Genomic DNA, 20854 nt, shown 5'->3' with positions numbered 1-20854 from the left:
CCTCTCTTATCATTTATCAGAAGCCAAATGCTGCTTTTATTTATTTATTTATTTATTATTGTTCCTTAGGAAGTGCATTTAGTGCCTTTGAAGAGCATCAGGAATAAATTGTGGTTTTCCACAAATTGATTACCATTCCTTCAGTACTAACATTCATTTTTGAATGAATATTCACTCATATTTGGTGAGAAGTATTGTTTCAATTAAAATAATAATAATAATAATAATAATAATAATAATAATAATAATAATAATAATAATAATAAAATCTACTTGGGGGACATATATTAACAGCCTCCTAAATCTGTAATATATTTACTGCTTGAAACTCAGTACAGTGTCAGCTATAATTTCTTTCAATCTGTTGATCACATAGTACTGTGTCAGTCTCTCAGCTGAATCACAGAATGGCTGAGGCTGGAAGGGATCTCTGGAGATCATCTGGTCCAACGCCCTTGCTCAAGCAGGGTCATGTAGAGCATCTTGTGCAGGATGGCATCCAGGCAGGTTTTGAATATTTCCAGAGAAGGAGACTCCACAGCCTCTATGGGCAACTGTCCCAGTGCTCTGTCACCCTCACAGCAAGGAAGTGTTTCCTCATATTCAAATAGAACTTCCTGTGTTTGTGCCTGTTGCCTATTGTCCTGTCCCTGGGCACCACTGGAGAGTCTGGCCCCATCCTCTTGACAGTCTCCCTTCAGATATTTATACACACTGATGAGATCCCCTCTCAGCCTTTACTTCTCCAAGATAGACAGGCCCAGCTCTCTCAGCCTCTCCTAATAATGACAGATGCTCCAGTCCTCTGATCATCCTATTAGCCCTCCACTGGACTCGTTCCAGTAGCTCCATGTCCCTCTTGTACTGGGGAGCCCAGAACTGGGCACAGTACTCCAGGTGTGGCCTCACCAGGGCTGAGTAGAGGAGCAGGATCACCTCCCTCAGCCTGCTGGCAGCACTCTTCCTAATGCAGCACAGGATATCATTGGCCTTCTTGGCCACAAGGGCACATTGCTGGCTCATGGTTAACTTAATGGCAACAGGTAATTCTGATAAGCAAAAAGAAAAAGAGAAGACATTTGATGCCTTGAATCTTTTCAAGCGGAGGAAGCTGCAAGTATCAGATAAAAAGCCTAAGGAAATTTTAGGAAACACTTTCCAAGCCTCTTCTGCCTAGGGTCCCATCTGAAACATTACTCCGGAGTTACTAAGTGAAAACTTGGATTGTTATATTCTAACAGTGGTTCTAGCTCTGAAAAGAGCTTTCAAATGCACATCTACTTGTTCTTTTTAGATGAATTTTAACTTCAAGAAGGTGATATCTTGACAGGTTCCTCCCATGGGGACTTATCTCCAGGACTTCCTTGGCAAGTGAATAAGGTGCCTCATTCTCAAATAACTAGCATTAACTTCTAGGGGTTTATGAGGTCGTTCTCATTTTCCAGCTAAGCTCACCAGTGAGAAACTGAATGGCTTAAACTATTTAATTTTTAAGCCACCCTGAGAAATTTAATTTTTAGGACCCCCCCCAAGAACTTTACTCCAATGGCTCAAGTGAGAAAATGTGGATTTCCTGTGAGTGCTTTATCTCAAGTTTTGCCATTCAACAAAGGGTACAATCATTTTTTTCATCACTGTCCTTGACTGGTGGTAGAAAACCAGTAGGGTTTGTGGGTAGAGGTGACTAGAGGTAACATTTTTTATTAGAGTTTAATCGTTCTTAAATACCAGATTCATTCTGTAGTTCAGTGCATGTTGTTTAGTTTCATTTGTTTAGTTTGCATGTATTTTCTTGGGGGTTTTCTTTTCTTTATTCAATTAGCAACTAATACAAAACAGCAAACATATGTGGGCTAGATGTTTCTTAACCAAATAAAATGATGAGATGAGAGGGAAAGGCAAGGTCTACAGTGCCTTGTAGAGAGGAGAGCAGGGATCCCCAGGCTCTGGAATTGAAAGCTGCGTCAGCAGGAGCTGAGCCAACTTAATTAGCCCTGTGAAGAGAGTGGGCAGAGGGTTTGGTTAATGCAGCTATATTACATTTGAGAATTCATCTGACGTCTCTGGACTTCGCTGTACTGTGCAGACATACCTGTTTCTGTAGTACTGCACCTTGCACACAAGCTGAGGCAGTTTGTGCACTCTTCTAAGGTCACAGTCCATACTGACTGCCAATTTCATACAATTCAGTGACTAACATGACCAAAGACACCCAGGAAAATGTGGACTGTATAGTCCTGTTCATGGCCCTAGTGTTCCCATTACCAAGGCCAGGGAACAGCAGGCAGAGACAGCTGGAGCTTCTCCACAACTCACAACCTTTCTGGAAGAGCTAAAAAGTGATCAAAGCAGAAGCCATAGCATCTTTCAGTATTGAAATAAAACAGCCAGATCTTGGTCCTTTGTGGACTCATGCAGCAGCAGTGTTTAATCTTGGAGTACAAGGCCAAGCAGAGCTTCCCAACCAGTGAGCAAGGAAGCCAATCACCACCCTCCATCACACAGGCAAGCAGGGAGCTGCTTGCAAGAGGAGCCATGGCAATTCATGCAGCACTAAAGCTTATTCCAGGCTGCCACTTGTTAGGCTTAAGTTCAGCTCATTAGGACATTTGTCTGTTATTTATGCAAATAAGTCTACACAGAGTCACAAAATATGCAAAGTGTGCCATTTATCAGTTTGGCACCATCTCCAGCTTTCTGAACCCTCAGACATCCATGTTATATTTAGAAAAAAATGCAGTCTCCCCTACCACTGTTGCTGGCAGAGAGGCCAAGGCAGAGCTTATCAGCTATGATCCACGTCCTCTCAGAGGACTTACTGTGCTTGGGATAGAACAGATAACGCATTCTCTCTGACTCTAAACCTATTACATTAACACTCAGGATGTTTAATCTTATGAATACGGAATCTCTACTTGTTTCGTCTTTTGAGGAAAAGAGATTTATGAATCTGCATAACTCAAAGCATTCTGACTGCAATTTATGACTTATTTATAACAAGCATGTGACAAAATATGTCCTCTGGAGCAGTCTGCATAAATGTGCTTCTTTGTCTGGACAGCTGCAGTCTAATGTTGCTCATGAACATGCAAAGGAACCTCAGCCCATCCCTCTCCTGTGCCTATTGCTCTCTCCTCACTTCAGGAAAATAGTATTTTCTGCATGAGTCTAGTCTAGAGTCAACATCTACCTGTTGCTCCCCACACAGAGCCACCAGTCACAGCAGAAAGTCTGAGTCCTCCTGACCATACAGCTCTACCAGAAACACAGCAATTAGGGAATTCTTCCCCAGCTCTGTACCACAAGCCAGTGCCAGCCTGAAGGCTTCCCTATTAGCTCCAGGGCCTAGCTTCTCATCTATCCTCCCTAGTCTAGCAGAATGGCTTATTTAAGCTGATACAGGCTTCACTGTATGCAGCGTTTTGCTGTATTACCCTTATCTGAGGGATCCGCCCTACCCCTTCACTTCTTCTACGGTCTGTTGCAATCACCTCCCAGGACCCCTGTGGAGCTGAGGACCTACATGGGGGCCCGGAACTGGCATAATGGGACGGACACTTCCAGCAGGGAAGGAAGGGGACTCACAAAATATCCCCTTTCAGGGCTGCTAGAGCTGGAACTTAGTTTGATAGCAACATTAAAAACAAACAAAAACAAAAACAAAAACACACCACCTTACCCCACACCGCCACCACCACCCTCCACCCAAATACAATGCCATGAGTTATATCACATTTCAAGCACAGCACAATCATTCTTCAGTCTCTTTTCTAGGCCTCAGCCAATGTCTGAAAGCATTTCCAATGTATGACTGTCTTCCCCCATAGGAAATTTTCATGACACAGAGAAACTGACCTAAAAAATGTACCTACTGGACACTCTTTCACTGAAGTTCATCAAAGTGCTTTTCTTTAATTCTTTCAACTTATGCAAGAAAACTATGGTGGGTTGAACCCAACAAGCAGCTGAGCACTCACCCAGCCATTTGCTCACTCCCTCTCTGACATCAGGACAGAGAAGAGAAAAAATGAGAAAACTCATGAGTGGACTTCGAAATAAATTTATAAGTGAAAGAAAGAGGAAGAAAAACAAGTGGTGTCACTCAGCACCTCCCACAGGCAGGCTGATGCCCTGCCAGTGGCACTATGGCCACCTTCCCAGAATAACCACTCCGCTCCGTTTTCTTGCTGGGGGGACAGACCGGGAAAAAAAAGGTCTTGATGTTGTGCATATACTGCTCAACAACAGTCAAAAGACTGGTGTGCTATCAACACTGTTTTAGTCACATATTCAAAACACATTATCTCACAGGCTGCTGTGAAGAAAATAAACTCCATCTCAGCCAGACCCAGTATAAAAATTAATGAGCAAACGCGTTGTCTTAGATTAATCACTAAGAAAATTGTCCTAGAAGGGGCACTTAACTTTCTTAACATCAAAAGTTATTCTAAAAGAGCTGCCCTTTTTATTCCAGATCTATTTGCCACTTGAGTATGTACAAAAACATACAGTCAAAAATATCTATATAACCTGACTTCCTGTGAATTTAATTCAGCTGTTTCCAGCTGAGCAAAATTCTCTTAACAAATATCATGAAAACATATGCTACCCCTTAATAAACATTTAAATATAGCCACTTCAAGTCTTTCCCTTCACTTCTGTATTGGTGCAATTAAGGATTATCTGTCCAAAATTATAAGGCCAAGCTTTCTGCTGTGAGTCGGCATGGTTCCGTTGTTTTTCATGGATCAATTAACATACACTGGAGATTTTAACCATTGTTGTCTATAATGGCTAATTTGCCTATTACAGGGAACTGAGAGCCATCTGTGTACAGTACCATAAGAATACACCAGTGAAATGGAGACTATAAACCAACAGAAAATGACCTATGATTGTAACAGATTCAAAGACATAGACATGGTGCAATACCTTACCTTTGTAGACTGTAGTACATCGGATGTAATTTGCTTAGATACTGCAGAAACAGGTTTTGGTGCAAGTGCTGCTGGCTTTTTGGGTGGCCTGGGAGGTGGATGTAGGGTTTGGTTTTCAAATCTTCGTACCATATAGTATTCCTCTTCGCTGATCTCTTCCACTGTTGTCTTAGTCATGGGAGGTATGTCTGTCTGGACATCCTTGCTGAGCAAATGGACTGACATGTTTAAGCGATACACGGGAATCTCCCAGCTCTCTACTGGGCTGCTGGCACTACTGATCAGCAAATAAGAGTCTGTGATTTCTTCTTCAAGCTGCAGACCAGGTACAGCAGCCAAGACATCCTCCTTAATGGAAAGGTCCCTCACAGACACTTTGACATTAAAAGGCAAACGAAATTCTTTGCAAATCTCAGAAAGCTGGTACTGCTTCTTGTCATGAATCACTTCCACAAAGCCACCTTCCATATACATAGGCAGGAGCACTTCCTTATATGCATCACTTAGTATTTGTTCACAAGCTAAAACATCTATGACTTTCTTTCTTCCCTCATACAGAACTTCACTAGTCTGACGTTGTTGAACTAGAAATTGATCTCCAACCGATACAGAGAAAAGCTCTGTATGAGGAGAATCAAAGGCTTTAGTTGCTACAACATGAAGCTGTTCCCTTTCACTTCTTGCTATCTCTAAGTCATAGGCAGTTGGAAACTCCCGAGGTCTTCTCTTGAATTTTCCTTTGTAGGTCATAGGGATTAAAAAATGTCTTTTGGGGGAGTCACTTCTGATCTCGGAGGCTAAGACTCTTGTAGCCTGGTACTTTTTGTGGATGACAATCTCTTTCCCTATATGCAATAAGTTATAAGGTTTCTGTCTTCCTAAAGGCCCCTCCATTATCTCAGCAACCATGGGAAATTCCCTACTTGTTCTCTCAAATACATCTTCCAAAGACAGTGGCTGAAGGAAAGAGCTAATATCATAACAGTCTGTTATATCCTTGACCTCAACATCCAGATCAGAGAGGATATGAACTATGTCCTTCCGAACTGAAAACAAAAAGAAATACATTCATTTTTTTTGTTTGTTTGTTTTCAAACTGATATTGGAATAAAATATACATGTCATGTTAGCCAGATACAAAAATTACCTTCCCAGTGTGTGCAACTCCATATATGCCTGTACAATTGATTGGGTCAGTCAAAGTCTAACTGTTTTAATTTGAGATGTATGGCTATCAGCTATGCAGCAGACCTCAGAAAGGAAGAGAGAAATGAAATGAGATAACATGAGAATAAGGTATGCAAATATACAAGAGTTTAAGAAAAAGGAAGAGGAAAAATCCAGTTTGTTATTTTTCTTTTCTGACAAATAGGTGGGGAAACACTTTTAATGAATAAGAGCATTTGAACCCATTAACACAAGAGGTTGTTATGGCTAATCTGGGACAAATAAAAATTTTTATATTTGTAAGAATAAAGAAAACATCAGTAATTATTACAAAATAATATCACTTCTTAAAAACGCAAAACTTTTGTATAACAAAGTCTAAGTTTATTATTACTGAATGAGGAAATTTCCACTATAATGGTCCTCTGTGGAACTCTTGTATCTTTTTCTGAAGCACCTGGTTTTATTTACTGTCAGAACTGAGCCATTGCCTTTAACAGTCTGATAGGGAACAACAACATTTTTATCACAACTGAACTTGCAAAATTTTGGATGTAAAACTTCCAAGCTCAAAACTGACTATGCGATTAAGGTTTGTTGAAGAATTTTGATCAGATCGAATTTTGAAGAGTTTTGATCAGATTGATTTTAGATCGGTGGTACCACAGATCGCTGACCAAAGCAGTAAAATTTAACAAGCAAATATTATTTAATGGCTCTCTTCACTAAGACTTATTCTGCATAGACCTGCACACATGTATAGTATATGCTGGACCCACACTTTCTTGTAGCAGAACATACTAATATTTTATACCTAAAAGTTGGTATCAGACATGTATTTTACGTGACAGACTTCTATGAGAGTGATTCAGGATTTGTTTACTCCCACTCTACTTTTCTCATATTAACACACTCAGGTGACAAATACCCTGACCACCACAAAGAAAAGTCAATGAAGGAGGAACAATTAGAGAAAATGAAAGAGAAAATGAGCAATTGAGGGAGTTCCAGACACAAAATTTTGTTCATTATTAAGAATGAATAAAAGTACAGAGGATTCCTGCTCACAGCCTGTGAAAATGTAATCTGCTATCCCTCTTATCAGGAATCCTTTTTAATTGCGGATAGTATTTCTCATATTTTATCTTATGTCTATTTATAGTTCTAAAAATGGTGAAAATGCATTTTTCATGGTCCACAAGAAAGTAGTTAATCATGTACCATGAAACCTACTTTTGAAGTTTGTATTAAATAGTTACTTAGGGCATATTTAATGCTTCTTAAATGTTGAGCACAGTATGAAACATAAACAGGCACGCAAATAAAATCAACAAATAAAACTCTCACTGGAATATCTGATTGGAAGACAAGCGAATACGAAACATTTCTGAATCTTCTAAAAGTTTTTTAGAAACATTAAATTCTTACCGATCCTGAATATATATCTAAATGGTCATAGGAATACCCTTAAGTGAATCCAGCTGCAGGAGTGGGGCAAGATCCCTGAATATAGCTAGAGCTGCAGAAAACTAAGTATTTTATCTTGTGAAGATATACTTTCCAAACTCACACATTAAACCACATAGCAAGCACCGTGGATATCTCATGAAAAGCATTTAGCAACTATTGTGATAACAGTCTCTGCTCACTTTTATTTCTTTCTCATGTATTTTATCTCTTTACTTATGTCATTCCCCAGAGAAACTTCCATTGTGAAACTTTCCTGCTTACTATCCTCCTGAGTGACATATTTCTCTCAGTATTCCATTTCTGTGGAGTTTAGTGGTATGCTTCCAGTAAAAGGAACAGGCAGAAAAGCTTCCCAAAAGCTAAGCTCCTATCCTCCAAACTCTAACAGGGTGGGTGCATCAACAAGAAGAATTGCAGAAATTGTCTAAGTGTTTGTGCTGTCCTCAGGCAAGGTCAAACACTTTAGTTTAAGCTGATTTTTTGCTTATGCAGGAACCTCAGTTGAGAGGGTATGCTATGCAAGCATACATGGGTCATTGCTATAGCTCAGCTATTCAAGCCACAGTAACTCAGGAACATTTCACTGTGTGCTTATACCTTCAAATTTTATTCCCACAACTAATTTCACTAACAGGTTTAAACTAAGGAATAGATATAAACATTGGTAAGAACAGAACCCAGCACTTTCAGTGCCACTTTTCAGTGGAACAACTAGAACAGTATTGACTTGCCCTGAGAAAAAAAATATTTTTTTTAATAAAAACTAAAAACACAAATTACATCTCTTAAAGATATTGGATTTCTAATTCTTTCCCATTTCCTAAAACCCAGAGGTTTAAGAAATTATCTGTTTATATTCTATCAAAATTTCTTTCCACAATAGAGCAAAATAATATTGGTGTGCATTCTGCAGAATCCTCAATCTCAAAAACACAGTGCAGTTCCTAAAATGTAGTTGAGTGTGCTATAAAACAGAAGTCTATATATTTTTTCTATCTCTAGCCAGAGCCATAAATGATCAAGTGGCTTTGCCATGGCTTCTCCATGAGATACAAACAAACAAACAAAGAAAATCTGAGAACTAAATTGATTTCCTAAGCTCTGCTTTTCACTATGCAATATGTAACCTTTTGAAAGATGATTTAATTGTAATGATCAGTAAAATGGCAACAGAAAGAAAAATAAGGAAACTATCTGAATTAATATCTGATAAAGGAATAAAAACTGCAATATTATTTTTATCTTTCTGCAACTTGAAACCAGCATTAGAGGCAAATATGGGTAAGGAATTCTCAACCAAACTGAATTCTTCCTGCCTATTTTGAGCAACTTATGTGTGATTCAGTATACTCTGCTATACAGATAAAACAGATCATTGACTTTAATTTCTACTTACATTTCATTACTGCCTGCACTTCATAGACAGGTGTTAGAATCAAGCAGCCATCAAAGTTCTCTGGCAGTGGATTAGAGGAGTCCCATGCATGTAAAGTGTTGGAAAGTTTGACAATCCGTTTTCTGCACCTAGGGATTTTCCATTCCGCAATCTCTTTCAGAGTGTATATTTGATCATCTTCGCATTCGTAGAATTTTCCGTCTTGTGAAAGGGGCAAAGTAAAGGAATGAGACTGGTTGTTTCTGACCACACCACAGTTGACAGCCATTGTTCCATTTACCTCTTCCACAGAGTTGAAGGTGATCTGCTCGCCCTGTTTGATAGTGAGGTTTGCCAATTTTATATCCTCAGAGCTGTAGAAGCATGGATGGCCAAATCTTGTTGACCCAATAGCAACTTTTCTTGTAATTTCTTCAATGCTGATATATGGAGTTTTATCTGCCACAACCTTATAAAGACCTAAGAACAGAAAACTTGCATTATAAAAAGGAAATGTACAAAACAGGCTGTGCCAAATTTTAGACTGTGCAATAAAAATGGGGAGAAAAGCCTATCAAAGAGTTCATGGCTGATAGTCAGTTGCTAGAAATTTAATTCTACACAGATAACATCAACAACGTGATATAAAGCATAGGGAGCTGGAATTAGCCCTCTCCACTCTGCAGCTACTATATTTTTGAGATCCAGCATTTTCACATTTGTGATTCCAAAAAAAAAAAAAAGGCCTTTTTTTTTCTTTCTTTTTTGCTACAGAAACAAAAGATGTATTATCCTAAGTTCTTATGTTTCTTCTCAGGAAACCAGCCTTTAAGAAATAAATGCAGACAGGATATAAGGAAGAGCAACAGAAACGCGATCAGTGAAACACAGGTTGAAGTTTCTCCCTAAACATCAGTATTACATATTCTTCTACATGCAAACTGAGGATTCCAAGACCAAGTATGTTTCAAGAAATAACACAACTGAAAAAGGAGCATGTAATGATAAGAATGAGCAAGGGAAATTGATCTTAGCATCTCCAATAGCCCAGACCATCAGACGGAGTGATTCACAGTTTGGGTGCTGGAGCACTGTGGCCATCACAAGGCAATTAAAGTGCTGAAGTACTGCGAGGCAGGAGCTGCATCTGAGCTTCTTTAGCCCCCAGGGACATTATTATTTCATGTTAGTCATGCCCCTTGGAGCTGTCTCATTAGGAGTTCACATCAGAAGAAAAATGTGTACGTTTCTATATTTGTGTGTTTTCACAGAGGAAGATGAAGTGGACAGTTTAGAGGACTAAACAGTAGGGTTTAGCTGAGCTGTGTGATTAAGCTCTCTTCTTCCCAGGATGCGGTAGTGTGAATGTTGCCTCATGGCACTGCAGCTTTTAAGTTGTAGCTACAGCTACAGTGACAAAGAATCCAAGCTCCCAGGGGGACGCCGTGACTTTTTTCCTGTCTCCCTCCAAAACCAAAGAGCAGAAACCCCATGGCCCCATTGCTCCACACTTTTGCATCCTTTGGACCATAAAAAGGGCACTGTATCCTTGCAGTAAAGGAATACTCCCACCTTTGCAGTTATGAAGGAGGAATGTGATGGGGACTCAAGGAATGCTGCTTGACACTGCTAGAGATATTTTCATGGCAGTTCTACATCTCATAAGTGGTTCACATCATGTAAAAGGGTTTAAGTGCCCCCTTTGCCTCCCTCATCATTTAGCCTGGGAACTAGGGCAACACTGACTACTACTCCCTTTCTGTGGTGACTAGACTGTGAGAGAAGGGCAGGATGCCCCAGCAGATACCTGAATCTCAACCAGGCATGACGCTGCCAGAACACAGTTTCTGCTAGATGCTGGGAAGATGCTCATTCACTCCTATCTCCAGACTTCCCCTTGATTGCAGGTTTGTTTAACAAATTAGATCCGGGGACTGCTTCAGTTAAAAATAACCTTCTTTTTTATTTATTTCTCCCACATCTTTTTCCCTACTAAGCTTATCTCCCTAAATACATGATCAACAAAATTGTGGAGCCTGTGTGGAAGCAGGGGCACCTTAGGATTATATTCTTTAAAAATGATATATCAAACCATTCCCTCCACAGACTCTTTTTTTTTTTTTTTTTTTTTTTTTTACCCCTCACAGAATTGCTGTGCTTCTGGCTTCACTGTAACAAAAACTGCTACCTTTACATCACAGCTTTAGTACCCTTCTTGTTAAAGACACAAAAAATCTGTTTGGTGGATAGCCTTCGTTTGATTTATCACCAGATTGGGCATGTTTGGTTCTAGGTGTCCCATGAGACCACTAGTAACTGTGGCAACTAACAGCACTGAGCACTTGTCAGCAGCCTAAACAGCAATAGCCTACTTGATTTACTGCAGAAATAGTCACTAATTGTGCCTATGTAACTGCTGTCTGCAATTCTGTGCCTTCACACTTGTCTGTATGACAGTTCACATTTCCTGTATGAAATTAGTACCCTTGTGGAAATACATCTGGTACATATAGGTCCTCAATGTAGCACTATGGGAAAGTATCCTGACTTTTTTTCCAGCCTGCAAGGAAGCCACATCCATGAATGCAACTGCACAGATAAAACCTCAGAACATTTCTTTCTCAATGATATTTTTAAAGTTTCCCATAGCTGTTTTTTAACACAATTATTAATAAGCAAGTTAGCTACCCCAGTCCTAATCACTATTGAAGCTGTCAGTACAGATTGAGACAAATTGATTCATCAGCATTTAGAAAATATCACAGTGACAAGGCACCAATGACAAACTGAAATTGTGGAAAAGACAGTATCACCAAACAGTGTTCCAATGTCATGCTTTGCAAGCATAGGATGGGCATCATCTGATAATGCTGAGAGAAAGGAAATAGGAACATTCGTCATTAAAAGTGTATTCAAAGTACATATGACGTGGATACGTCATATGGCAATATGGATACGTCAAAGGCAATAACTATGTTTACTCATCTGTGTTATAGGTGCATGCCTATTGCCCATAGAAAGCCTCCAGAATTACATTAAAAATCCTCCATAAACTATGCTAAAAACATTTCCAGTTGAAAATATCTGGCAATACACAGCCACAAGAAACCTTCTTCTCCTCTATAAGTTTGACTCTAAACTCAGGCTTTAGTAATTTCCCTGGGACAATGGAGCTATTTGGAAGACAGCTATTCCAGCAGCAAGCTGATGAACGTGCTGGATTGGAAAGCAGTTTTCATATGGAATCAGAATCATCAGTTCTCATACAAAACAGATAACTGATTACCCCTAAGGCCCAGGCAGACTGACTGTCAGGGCTGGGAGCAGAAAAGTCTTCATCATCTATTCCGCTTGTTTTCTTAATTTCGATAACAGAATGTCTGCATAGGCAAATAAAGAACCATGTGGACTTGCATACTTAGCTTCTGTACTGATGGGGCCCATGAGTTAGAGGCCCCTAATAGCCACCTGTTTATGTTTACGAGCATGTAAAGTTCCATATGCTTCTATCTCTATAGAAAAGAGGTGAATATATAAAAAGTTATTCTGGTATGATGGGGTAAAACCACTGTGGTCCCCATCTAACTGCCATAATCTGTCACGGTATCATCTCATAAATGTTGTCCTTGCTATGACATATTTATTCATTTTTCATGGGGAAACGTGCTTAAAAAATGTTATTTGGAACTATTCGGAACCTCATTAAAATCATTATGAATCAAATTACAAAACCAAATGTTTTCCAAACCTAACTTAGCAAAGAATTCTCCAGAGTAGGAGACATATGGCAAGTTTGAGATGCTAAAGTTTGGACATTTTGAGGTCAAAATAATATTTTTGTACTCTTCCATAAATCATAAAATGACTGAATCAAATTCACTTAGACTTCCCTGAGAGAGCTTGGTGGACTATTAGGGGGATAGGCAGATGGAAATAGTGGATCTGGAAAGAAGTCCAGCTGGTTTATTGAGAGCTGGCATTATTGCTCATATAAATTTATTTTCTAAATAATCTGAGCTATGACCAAAACACACTGATCCCCATTATTTGGGGGAAAATTACAGGTAGAGACAAGAATCACTACACATACATAGTAACTACAGAAATGTATAACCATTGTCACACTCCATGAATCCATATCACCTGGTAGCATTTCACTAGGTGAAGTGCCTGCCTAGCTATAATATCATAATTAGTAAGCCTCAAATCTAATTGCCCCGTAATTTTCAAGAAAAGTTTTAGGCACTGACTTATGCATACGGGAGTCTGAGAGAATGATTTTTACTTGTATTGGAGAGAAAGGAAGGCCCATAGATCACTTGTTTTGTTCTGTGGGAAAGTACGTTTTTACAGAAGAATGTTTTTACCACCTTTTTACAGAACAATATATGCAGCTCCCTTTTACTGGCTACATAGTGATAAAGCGTACCTCTCTGTAGTTTTATAGGCTTCCTGTTTTCAGTCCTAATTAGAGTCCTGAAGAAAAGGAGTATCCTTTTTATTCTCTCTTTTTCTTCTTTGCCCAACAGAAAACTGAAAAAAAAAGTCAGGCTCACCTAATAGAGCAGCAAGTAGTCTTCAAGTTAAAACTAACAGAAAGACCTTCTGTCCTAGACTACCTGTCTCTGTTCCCCAAGGTAATGCAGAAGAAGGGGATCATTTCAGTTCCCAACTTCTCTGGAGCTGACTTGGTTATCATTCCTCCACCACCCACACTTCCACCTCCTCTGCTCCAGTGACCTCTTCACATCCTGCCCCAAAGCCAAACCATCACTCTCATCTCACATTTTCTGCTGCATTTTTTCCCTCTGCCAAGGATGGTGGGGTTTTCCTTCTCACCACCTTCCCAGTCTGTGCCAACCACATTGACAGTCACAGTAAGACCTCCAGCAGATTGTCAGAGCCTATGGTCAGCATCACCACTGGAGAGCCATGTGTTAGTAACCACCCTAGCACCCTAACACGGAAGCGTGGGGAATGATTTTCTCATCACTCCTGTTTTGCGGGGCATTCACTCCGCTAAATGGAAGTCCTTCAGACTGATAGCACTTCAACTCCTATCAAGGCGAGCCTTTCAGTGCCCAGCCTCAGCTTTTTCACACATGCATGGCCACAGGCAAGTCTCCTGCTTTGTGGCTTGTGAAGGCTGAGAGCTCAAAGGGGTGCTTGTGCTCAGCTACGTCTGTCAGGTCCTGTAGGAATGAGCAGCAGCAGCTGTCACAGACCTCCTGAAAACAGGGAGAGCTCAGCAGTAGTTTTGCAGAAGAAGGAATATAACAGAACAAAATGAAATCATTTGTGCTGGCACCGAGTTCAGGTGTTGTGTAAATTACCTGTCTCTGCTAACTTGTTAGTAGTGAAAATCGTAGTTCAAAATGCTGTTAGATGTAGCCATCGAAGTGTCTAGAGTGAGAGCAGATTTTTATTTTTTTACTTTTTTATTTTTTTCAATGTATGAGTACAGAAAGAATAGCCTGGCCCTCTGAGGCATGAAAAAGAACAAATTAGAATGAGAAGAGAATGAAATAACATAGATAGCGAACTTGCAGTTGCAGCGTTTTTTCTAATGCAAAGGCCAGATTAGGACTTTATCAAGAATCTGATTTGCCAGAGCAGAAAAAAAATCTGTAGACTGCAAATACATTCAGAAGGACAAAGAGCAAGGATCGTTGAGAGCCAATGAGCCTGGCTCTTCACTCAGAGAGACATTATTCCCAGAGTAACCTAAACAGGCGCATGGCTTGCTTACAGCAGCGTGCATACAGTGAAAAGATATATGGGCCCATCGCAGGCAAATGATAACTCACAACAACGGAAATGGAAAATAACATCAAAAAAGGTTTATTTGCGTCAGCACTAGCAAGAGGGCATTGTAAGTACAGTGTAAATACAGCGTCAGAGTCTAGAGACCTGTGGATATTTTTACTGAAGTAAGTCAAAAGCAGTGTAAAAAAGATTATCCACAATCCAGTTCTGTCCTTTGTTGTGGAGACGGGGCAAGCCAGCAATGTTCTTAGACTAGAATAGAATAGTTCAGTCAGAAGGGACCTGCAAAGATCATCAAGTTCAACTGTCCCATTCAGAGCATAGCATGAGTACAAAATAAAGTGATAGCTTCATAAAAGTTAAGGGTCAAGAAGAAGCAGAAATTGGGACATCTTGACTTAATAAAGCAGAATCATTCTTCAGTGAAAAAGTAAGCCAAACATATGACAAATTTGCGTCTTACCAAAAAGCTCTTGAATGCACAAGGATACATATACAGAAGGAAACGAGAACAGCGCTCACTGTTGGGCTAATAAGAAGTGTCATTATCCCCCTCTTCAGCATTGCTGTTTGGTACCACCCATCATGTGGTGGATAACAATGATAAACCTCAGCAAAAGGAACACTGAATTTATATTTCTAGTGAAATAACTCGGTTTTCTAGAATACCAGTTGGGAGATTACATAAATATGTATGTAAATTGTAGTGATTGTACTGAATTTTAAAACGTGTTCAACAGGGCAACATCCAAATGTCAAGTTGTAAAACTGATCACTTAAATGCAAACAAATCCAGATTCACCAGGTTCAAGCATTTGAAATCACAGGTTGTTGTGTTCTAAATAATGAGATTCAACATTAATAAATATAGAATTATTTTTATCACTCAGTTGTGTTGGATATTTTAGGCTTCAAATGTTCAAACTCATCTGTCAAACAAGATTTAGAATATAACTTCCTATATGTATGTGTATTTTAACGATGATAGTAGAAATGTTAATAATAGCAAAGAAGCTTGGAATACAAGAAAAATGCAAGATATCTTGCGAGTTCACAGTGTAGCAGTACTTCAGTATCTCTAGATAGCCACAAATAATTAAAATGTCTTTGATGATTACATTTGGGCCCTATCAGTATTTGAAAATGACATTCCAAAAAAAGTCTTTTAATAAGTGGTCATACAAATGGTTCTGATACAAAGAATAAGAAAAACATTAAAGTAAATTGAAGATCCACTAGGGAAAAGAAAATGATATATAGGACTACTTCAGAGAGAAACCTGTATTGTAGAGATGGAAAATGAAGACACAGCAGAAGATACTTTCCTGTGGAATTCAGATGAAACATTACATTCTCATGTGCTTTTACATTTTATTTGCTTCAAGAAGTGTCTTGTCTCCCACTGCAGAAAAAGCAACTGCCAGTTTGGGTGTTGGCATAACCTAAACAGTATACATGCACATGCACACAATCTCACTGCGATACAGTAGAAGAACATCAGTGATGTTACTAAGTCAAACACTCACACACTAGAAAATATCCACATTACACGTCCTTGAGCAACATCAGCTTGGCCTCCCACATGCTTGCAGTACAATATAATATCAATTAAATGCTTACATGCTATTTTTCTCTATAAAACTGCAGCCTCATTTGATGGATTAGCTAGACTGCTGGCCAAAGTGAATTCTGGATGTTATCTCAGGCTCTCGAGGGCTGCGGTGCTATCATGTGTGCTCTGTCCCCACATCTCTCACTCTCAGGTGTCCCATAACTTCTATCCCAGGCATACATGGGCTCCCTCCTGCACATACCACATCCTCTTCACACTGCTCGCTGCTTTCCAGCCTCCTCAACTCCTCTCCCCAATGGGCTGCTATTACCTCTGCTGCCTGCAAGACTCCCAGCATATGAAATGCCCTACATATCTATATTTGTAGGGTTGTGGTCCTCATCTGATGGATGAGCTGACTCCCAGCTCCAGTCCCTGTTCCTTGTATATCAAGTCTTTACCCTTCACTTATGCTCCTAGGTCCAACATTTTTCTGCCAGTTTCCCAACCTGGTTTGCCTCTTCCCACACACACATGCAACCAGTGTTTCCTCCTCTGCATTTCAGTCACTTCCCTATTTAACACAGCTGGGCCCTTAAAGCAGGTGAATTGAGATGAAAGCTGAATTGAATAATGAATTAGAATGACGTGTGTGATGAACTAGGTAGCCCAGGTGCAGTATTGTCCACTTCTCCCTTACAGAGCCACATGATCGGAAGATATTTTCATTTCAAATATCAAGTCAGTACGAGATGCAAAATATAATTATTCTGTGCTCCAAAATGTAGGCATTTGAGTAATTCTTTATATATTTTCCTCTAACTTTGTTTCCAGGCATGTAGCAGCCACTTTGGCCACTGGAATTATAATAAATAATAATAATAATTTTTAAAAAGCATAAGAAAGTATTTGTAATCTTTTCTATTCAAAATAATAAAATAATTATACTCTAACAATAATGAAATTCTACTGTACAGAAGGCAAGGAAAATAGCTCAAAGTTTGGCAAAGTCACAAATAACTGGGAAGATAGCTTTGTAATGATTCTGACACTGAGTGACCTCAAATATAGAAAGCATTCTTACTGAACATTACAACATTAATAATTTCTATCCAGGCATGAAAGAGAACTCTAAGGGTGGAAATCTAAAAATGAGTGGATTGTGTCTTGTGCCATCTGATAAAATTGTATCCTTGACAGATGAGATGTAACCTCAAACAAATATCAATCAAGGCAGCAAATCAATAAAATGCACAAAAGTGATTATTCAGGGTTATAATTCCTCAAAAACATGTATTCATGAAATACTGTACCAGGAAAATTTAGAGGTAATTCCACTTTGGCAGAAAACTGGCTGTCTTCATTATTCTCACAGATACTTGCTATGAGCTTATTAATTTTGAAGCCAATAACTTTAATCACTTCTCCTGTTGACAGGCAGCATTCATTTCCAAACATCTCATAGATGGAACCTGAAAAGAAAATCAAAAGGAAAGAAAAGTGTTCAGCATTTTATCACTTTTTCAAGTATTTTTCTCTCTTTGAATAAAAGCAAAAACACTTAAAATAAGTTATATGAAATATACTTATCCTACAGTAACTTGTCAAATCTTCACTTTTTTTCCCTAAAGATTATAAGAAAATTCATCTTGTAACTTCAGTGATCTTGAAAGTGATCTTCATTGATCTAGTATGCACTGTCCTTAGATGTGTGTAAGGACATTAAGGTCTGAAGAACATGCATTTCAAAGTTGTAAAACCAAAATGTAATGAGGCAGAGCATAGACTGCCTGGGTCATCAGGAGCTGCCTTGTGAAATCAGCAGGTGGTGGAGTCCGGGCAGGAAAGGTGCCTCTACACAGCACAGGACACAGCATAGCCCATAGAAAACAATAGACTGCAGCAGAAGGCAAAAACTATAGACCCTACAAGGTACCCAGGGAGAGGCCAGGAGACATCAAAGTGAAATCAACATTTGAGATTTCCATAGTAACAGGAAATCTGAAGAAAGTGAAAGAAAATTGAAGGCCGGTAAATTAACAGTGGTAATCCCTGCCCCATGCTGAAACAAGCCTATTGATTCATTCCTGGCAGAAAAAGAAAAAAAAATAATCCTTTTTTCTTGTGATGTTCAGAAGTTTGAGTTCAGGAACAAAGCAATCCAACCAAGCATCTCAGAGATTCCTCAACACAATCTGGAACTGCAGCTTGCCCTGCCAAAAACACCCTCTGTTCTCCATTCTAGCTGTGGTCCATCTTTGATGTTTCAGAAGTGTGTGTGTGTCGGGAGTATGGGGGGTGAGGGGAATAATAAAGCAAAATCATAACAAAAGCCAAGTTATGCAGAAGAAGGAAAATTCTTCCTGGTCCCTGCAGGAGATTAGCAGAAGCTTTGAGGCATAGGATTAATTAATTATATATGAAGGCAGTGCAGCAAACACATGGTGATTAAGTCTTGTTTCAGCTACATTTGTAGATAGCATTACTTTGAACACAAAAAGCTTCTCATCAGAAATATTAACTTTAATGTTAGCTTCTATTCTTCCGATGCAGTGCATTTCCTTCTATGAACTTATCAAGCTCTATCCTGAACTGATGTGGAAGTGTGGTGCTTGGAATCCCATCTCAGAATTTCATTTCCCTCATGGTGAGAAACCTTATTCTCATTTCCACTCCTAATTTATTGGTGACTGTATTCCTTTGCTCTGCTACTAACATTGCACTGCTATTTAGAATACTTCTGTTTTACTCATTTCTATTTCTCTTTTTCCCAAAGTGCTTCCGAGGTTAATTTTACCCTGTCTCTGGTCACATTTTTGACAAAAATCTAGAAGAAACAAATTCTCTTCATCTCCTCTGAGAAGACAAATTTTTGTTCCCACAATCCTCTGTGGAGAACAGTCAGACTTGTTAGCATCACTGATAAGCACCAGCCTTGGGCAAAGGGGAATTGAGCAGCTTGCTCTTAGTTATCTCTTAGACAAACTTTGTGGGTGGAGATCTGCAAGCTTGGTATGAGAGGTTGCTGAGGGAGGGAGTCTTGTGTTGGTGGGACAGCCCTGTTTTGGCAACTGAACAGAATCTCGAGGGCCACGGTACCCAAGTGAAACCTTTTGCTTCATTATGTGTAAAATGAATATTAAAGTTAACTACCTGAATATGATAATGAGCTTAATGAAGTATATGCTAAGCATATATGACTATAGCGTTTGACCGTTTGACTCTTCACCCAAATCGTGTTAAATGTCACCCCGGGGAGGGAATGGATAAGGTTAGGATATAATAGGGTGTTAGGAGTCAGTGTGAAAAAAAAAAAAAAAGAAAGAAAAAGGGGGGGTGGGGTTAAAAAAAAAAAAAAAGAGAGCAAGGAAAAAAGAAGAGCTGTTGGGGAGAAAGAAGAAATTGGAAACCTAGTAGGGGCAGCTGACAGGCTGTGCTCCTTCTCCTTCACCAAGACAGGGACACCTTCTTGGTAAGTTCTGCGCCTTCACCCTTTGGTGAGGAATACCCGGGATAGCATTTTGCCAGCACTGTTATAATATATTAGCACTATTGCAATAAGTGTGTTAGATCAACAGCAATTCCCAATCTGTTATGTCTGTCGCCTTACTCAGTAAGTTCAACATCGTGAAGCTCAGTGAAAGCCCTTAGCAGGGCTTTGAAATAAGCAAGTGTTTGACTCTGATAAGTCCTCCTTTAACACAACAGCTTCTAATAGCCCTTTCTTGCATCTTGTTCAGTTGAAACTCTTGTCTTTTTCCTTCATCCCTTTTAACCTAGGTAGCCAGAATGGTCTCAGGCAAAGACGGATATTTAAAACCTGACCTCCGGTTATATATAGCGATCAATAATTTAGATGGCCTGTACTGAAATATTGTCATTGCCTCCAGAACTTACTTCCCGCAGAAAATAACAATCTCTACTCCACAGCTTTCCTTCTAGGTGGGGGAGGAAAAAAAAATAATAATAAAGGCTTTTTTTTTTCTAAGTGTAATATCAAAAATGCAATATCAAAAATGCAACTATTAAGCCAGCGATTTTCCTAAGGCTTACTCAATATCAGTTCCAGTCACTCTGAGTATAAGATATATTTATCAACTTTGCTACAGCACTTGCAGCCAACAAGCACTTGGCCACCACCTTGACATCACTGGAAGTCACTGGGAGACCAACCTGAGCAAAAGTCACTCTCGTATTAGCCTTAACCCAAAGCCTGAGAAGAGCACCACAAACTAATAGGTTTGTGTCAGGACAGGAGAATGAACAAGAGTAACATGAAACAACTGATGAAGTATACTCCACCATGAAAATATGTCCAGGCAAACCTTTCTGTTGCTTGTGTTATCCTCTCATAATTGAGATGAACACCAGGGAATCTCCAGCTGCTCCCCTGAAGAAGACTAATGTAGTTTTTAACCCTATGCAGAAGGAAACTAAGCAAAAAATCAAAATAAAAAAAAATAAAAAAATGAAAGCACATGGCAGATGCTTTCAGAAGGCTGGATGTACATTGCCTGATTTCCCTTCCAATGGATCTAATACAAGACGAAAGGGACTACTATACTCAGACTCTAAACTTCCCCGGAA

The 20854-nt window shown here is 39.4% G+C and overlaps 1 protein-coding gene across 7 annotated transcripts in view; it reads right to left on the bottom strand.

Moving 5' to 3' along the window:
* Nucleotides 1-20854, bottom strand: part of THEMIS (thymocyte selection associated) — a 97576-nt gene that overhangs the window by 55544 nt on the left and 21178 nt on the right. For all 7 annotated transcript variants that reach the window (XM_080586821.1, XM_080586820.1, XM_080586819.1 and 4 more), the window contains 3 exons: nt 17581-17739; nt 8971-9429; nt 4938-5983 (listed from right to left, as the gene is read on the bottom strand). In XM_080586821.1, coding sequence (XP_080442947.1) covers nt 4938-5983; nt 8971-9429; nt 17581-17725 — 1650 coding nt within the window. In that variant the 5' untranslated portion in view covers nt 17726-17739. The remainder of the gene's footprint in view (nt 1-4937; nt 5984-8970; nt 9430-17580; nt 17740-20854) is intronic.

The sequence above is a fragment of the Anser brachyrhynchus genome, assembly GCF_964034855.1.
Source record: "Anser brachyrhynchus genome assembly, chromosome: 3".
Lineage (NCBI taxonomy): Eukaryota > Metazoa > Chordata > Aves > Anseriformes > Anatidae > Anser > Anser brachyrhynchus.
The sequence above is the reverse complement of the archived record's forward strand: the minus strand, read 5'-3'. Positions and strand labels throughout refer to the sequence as shown.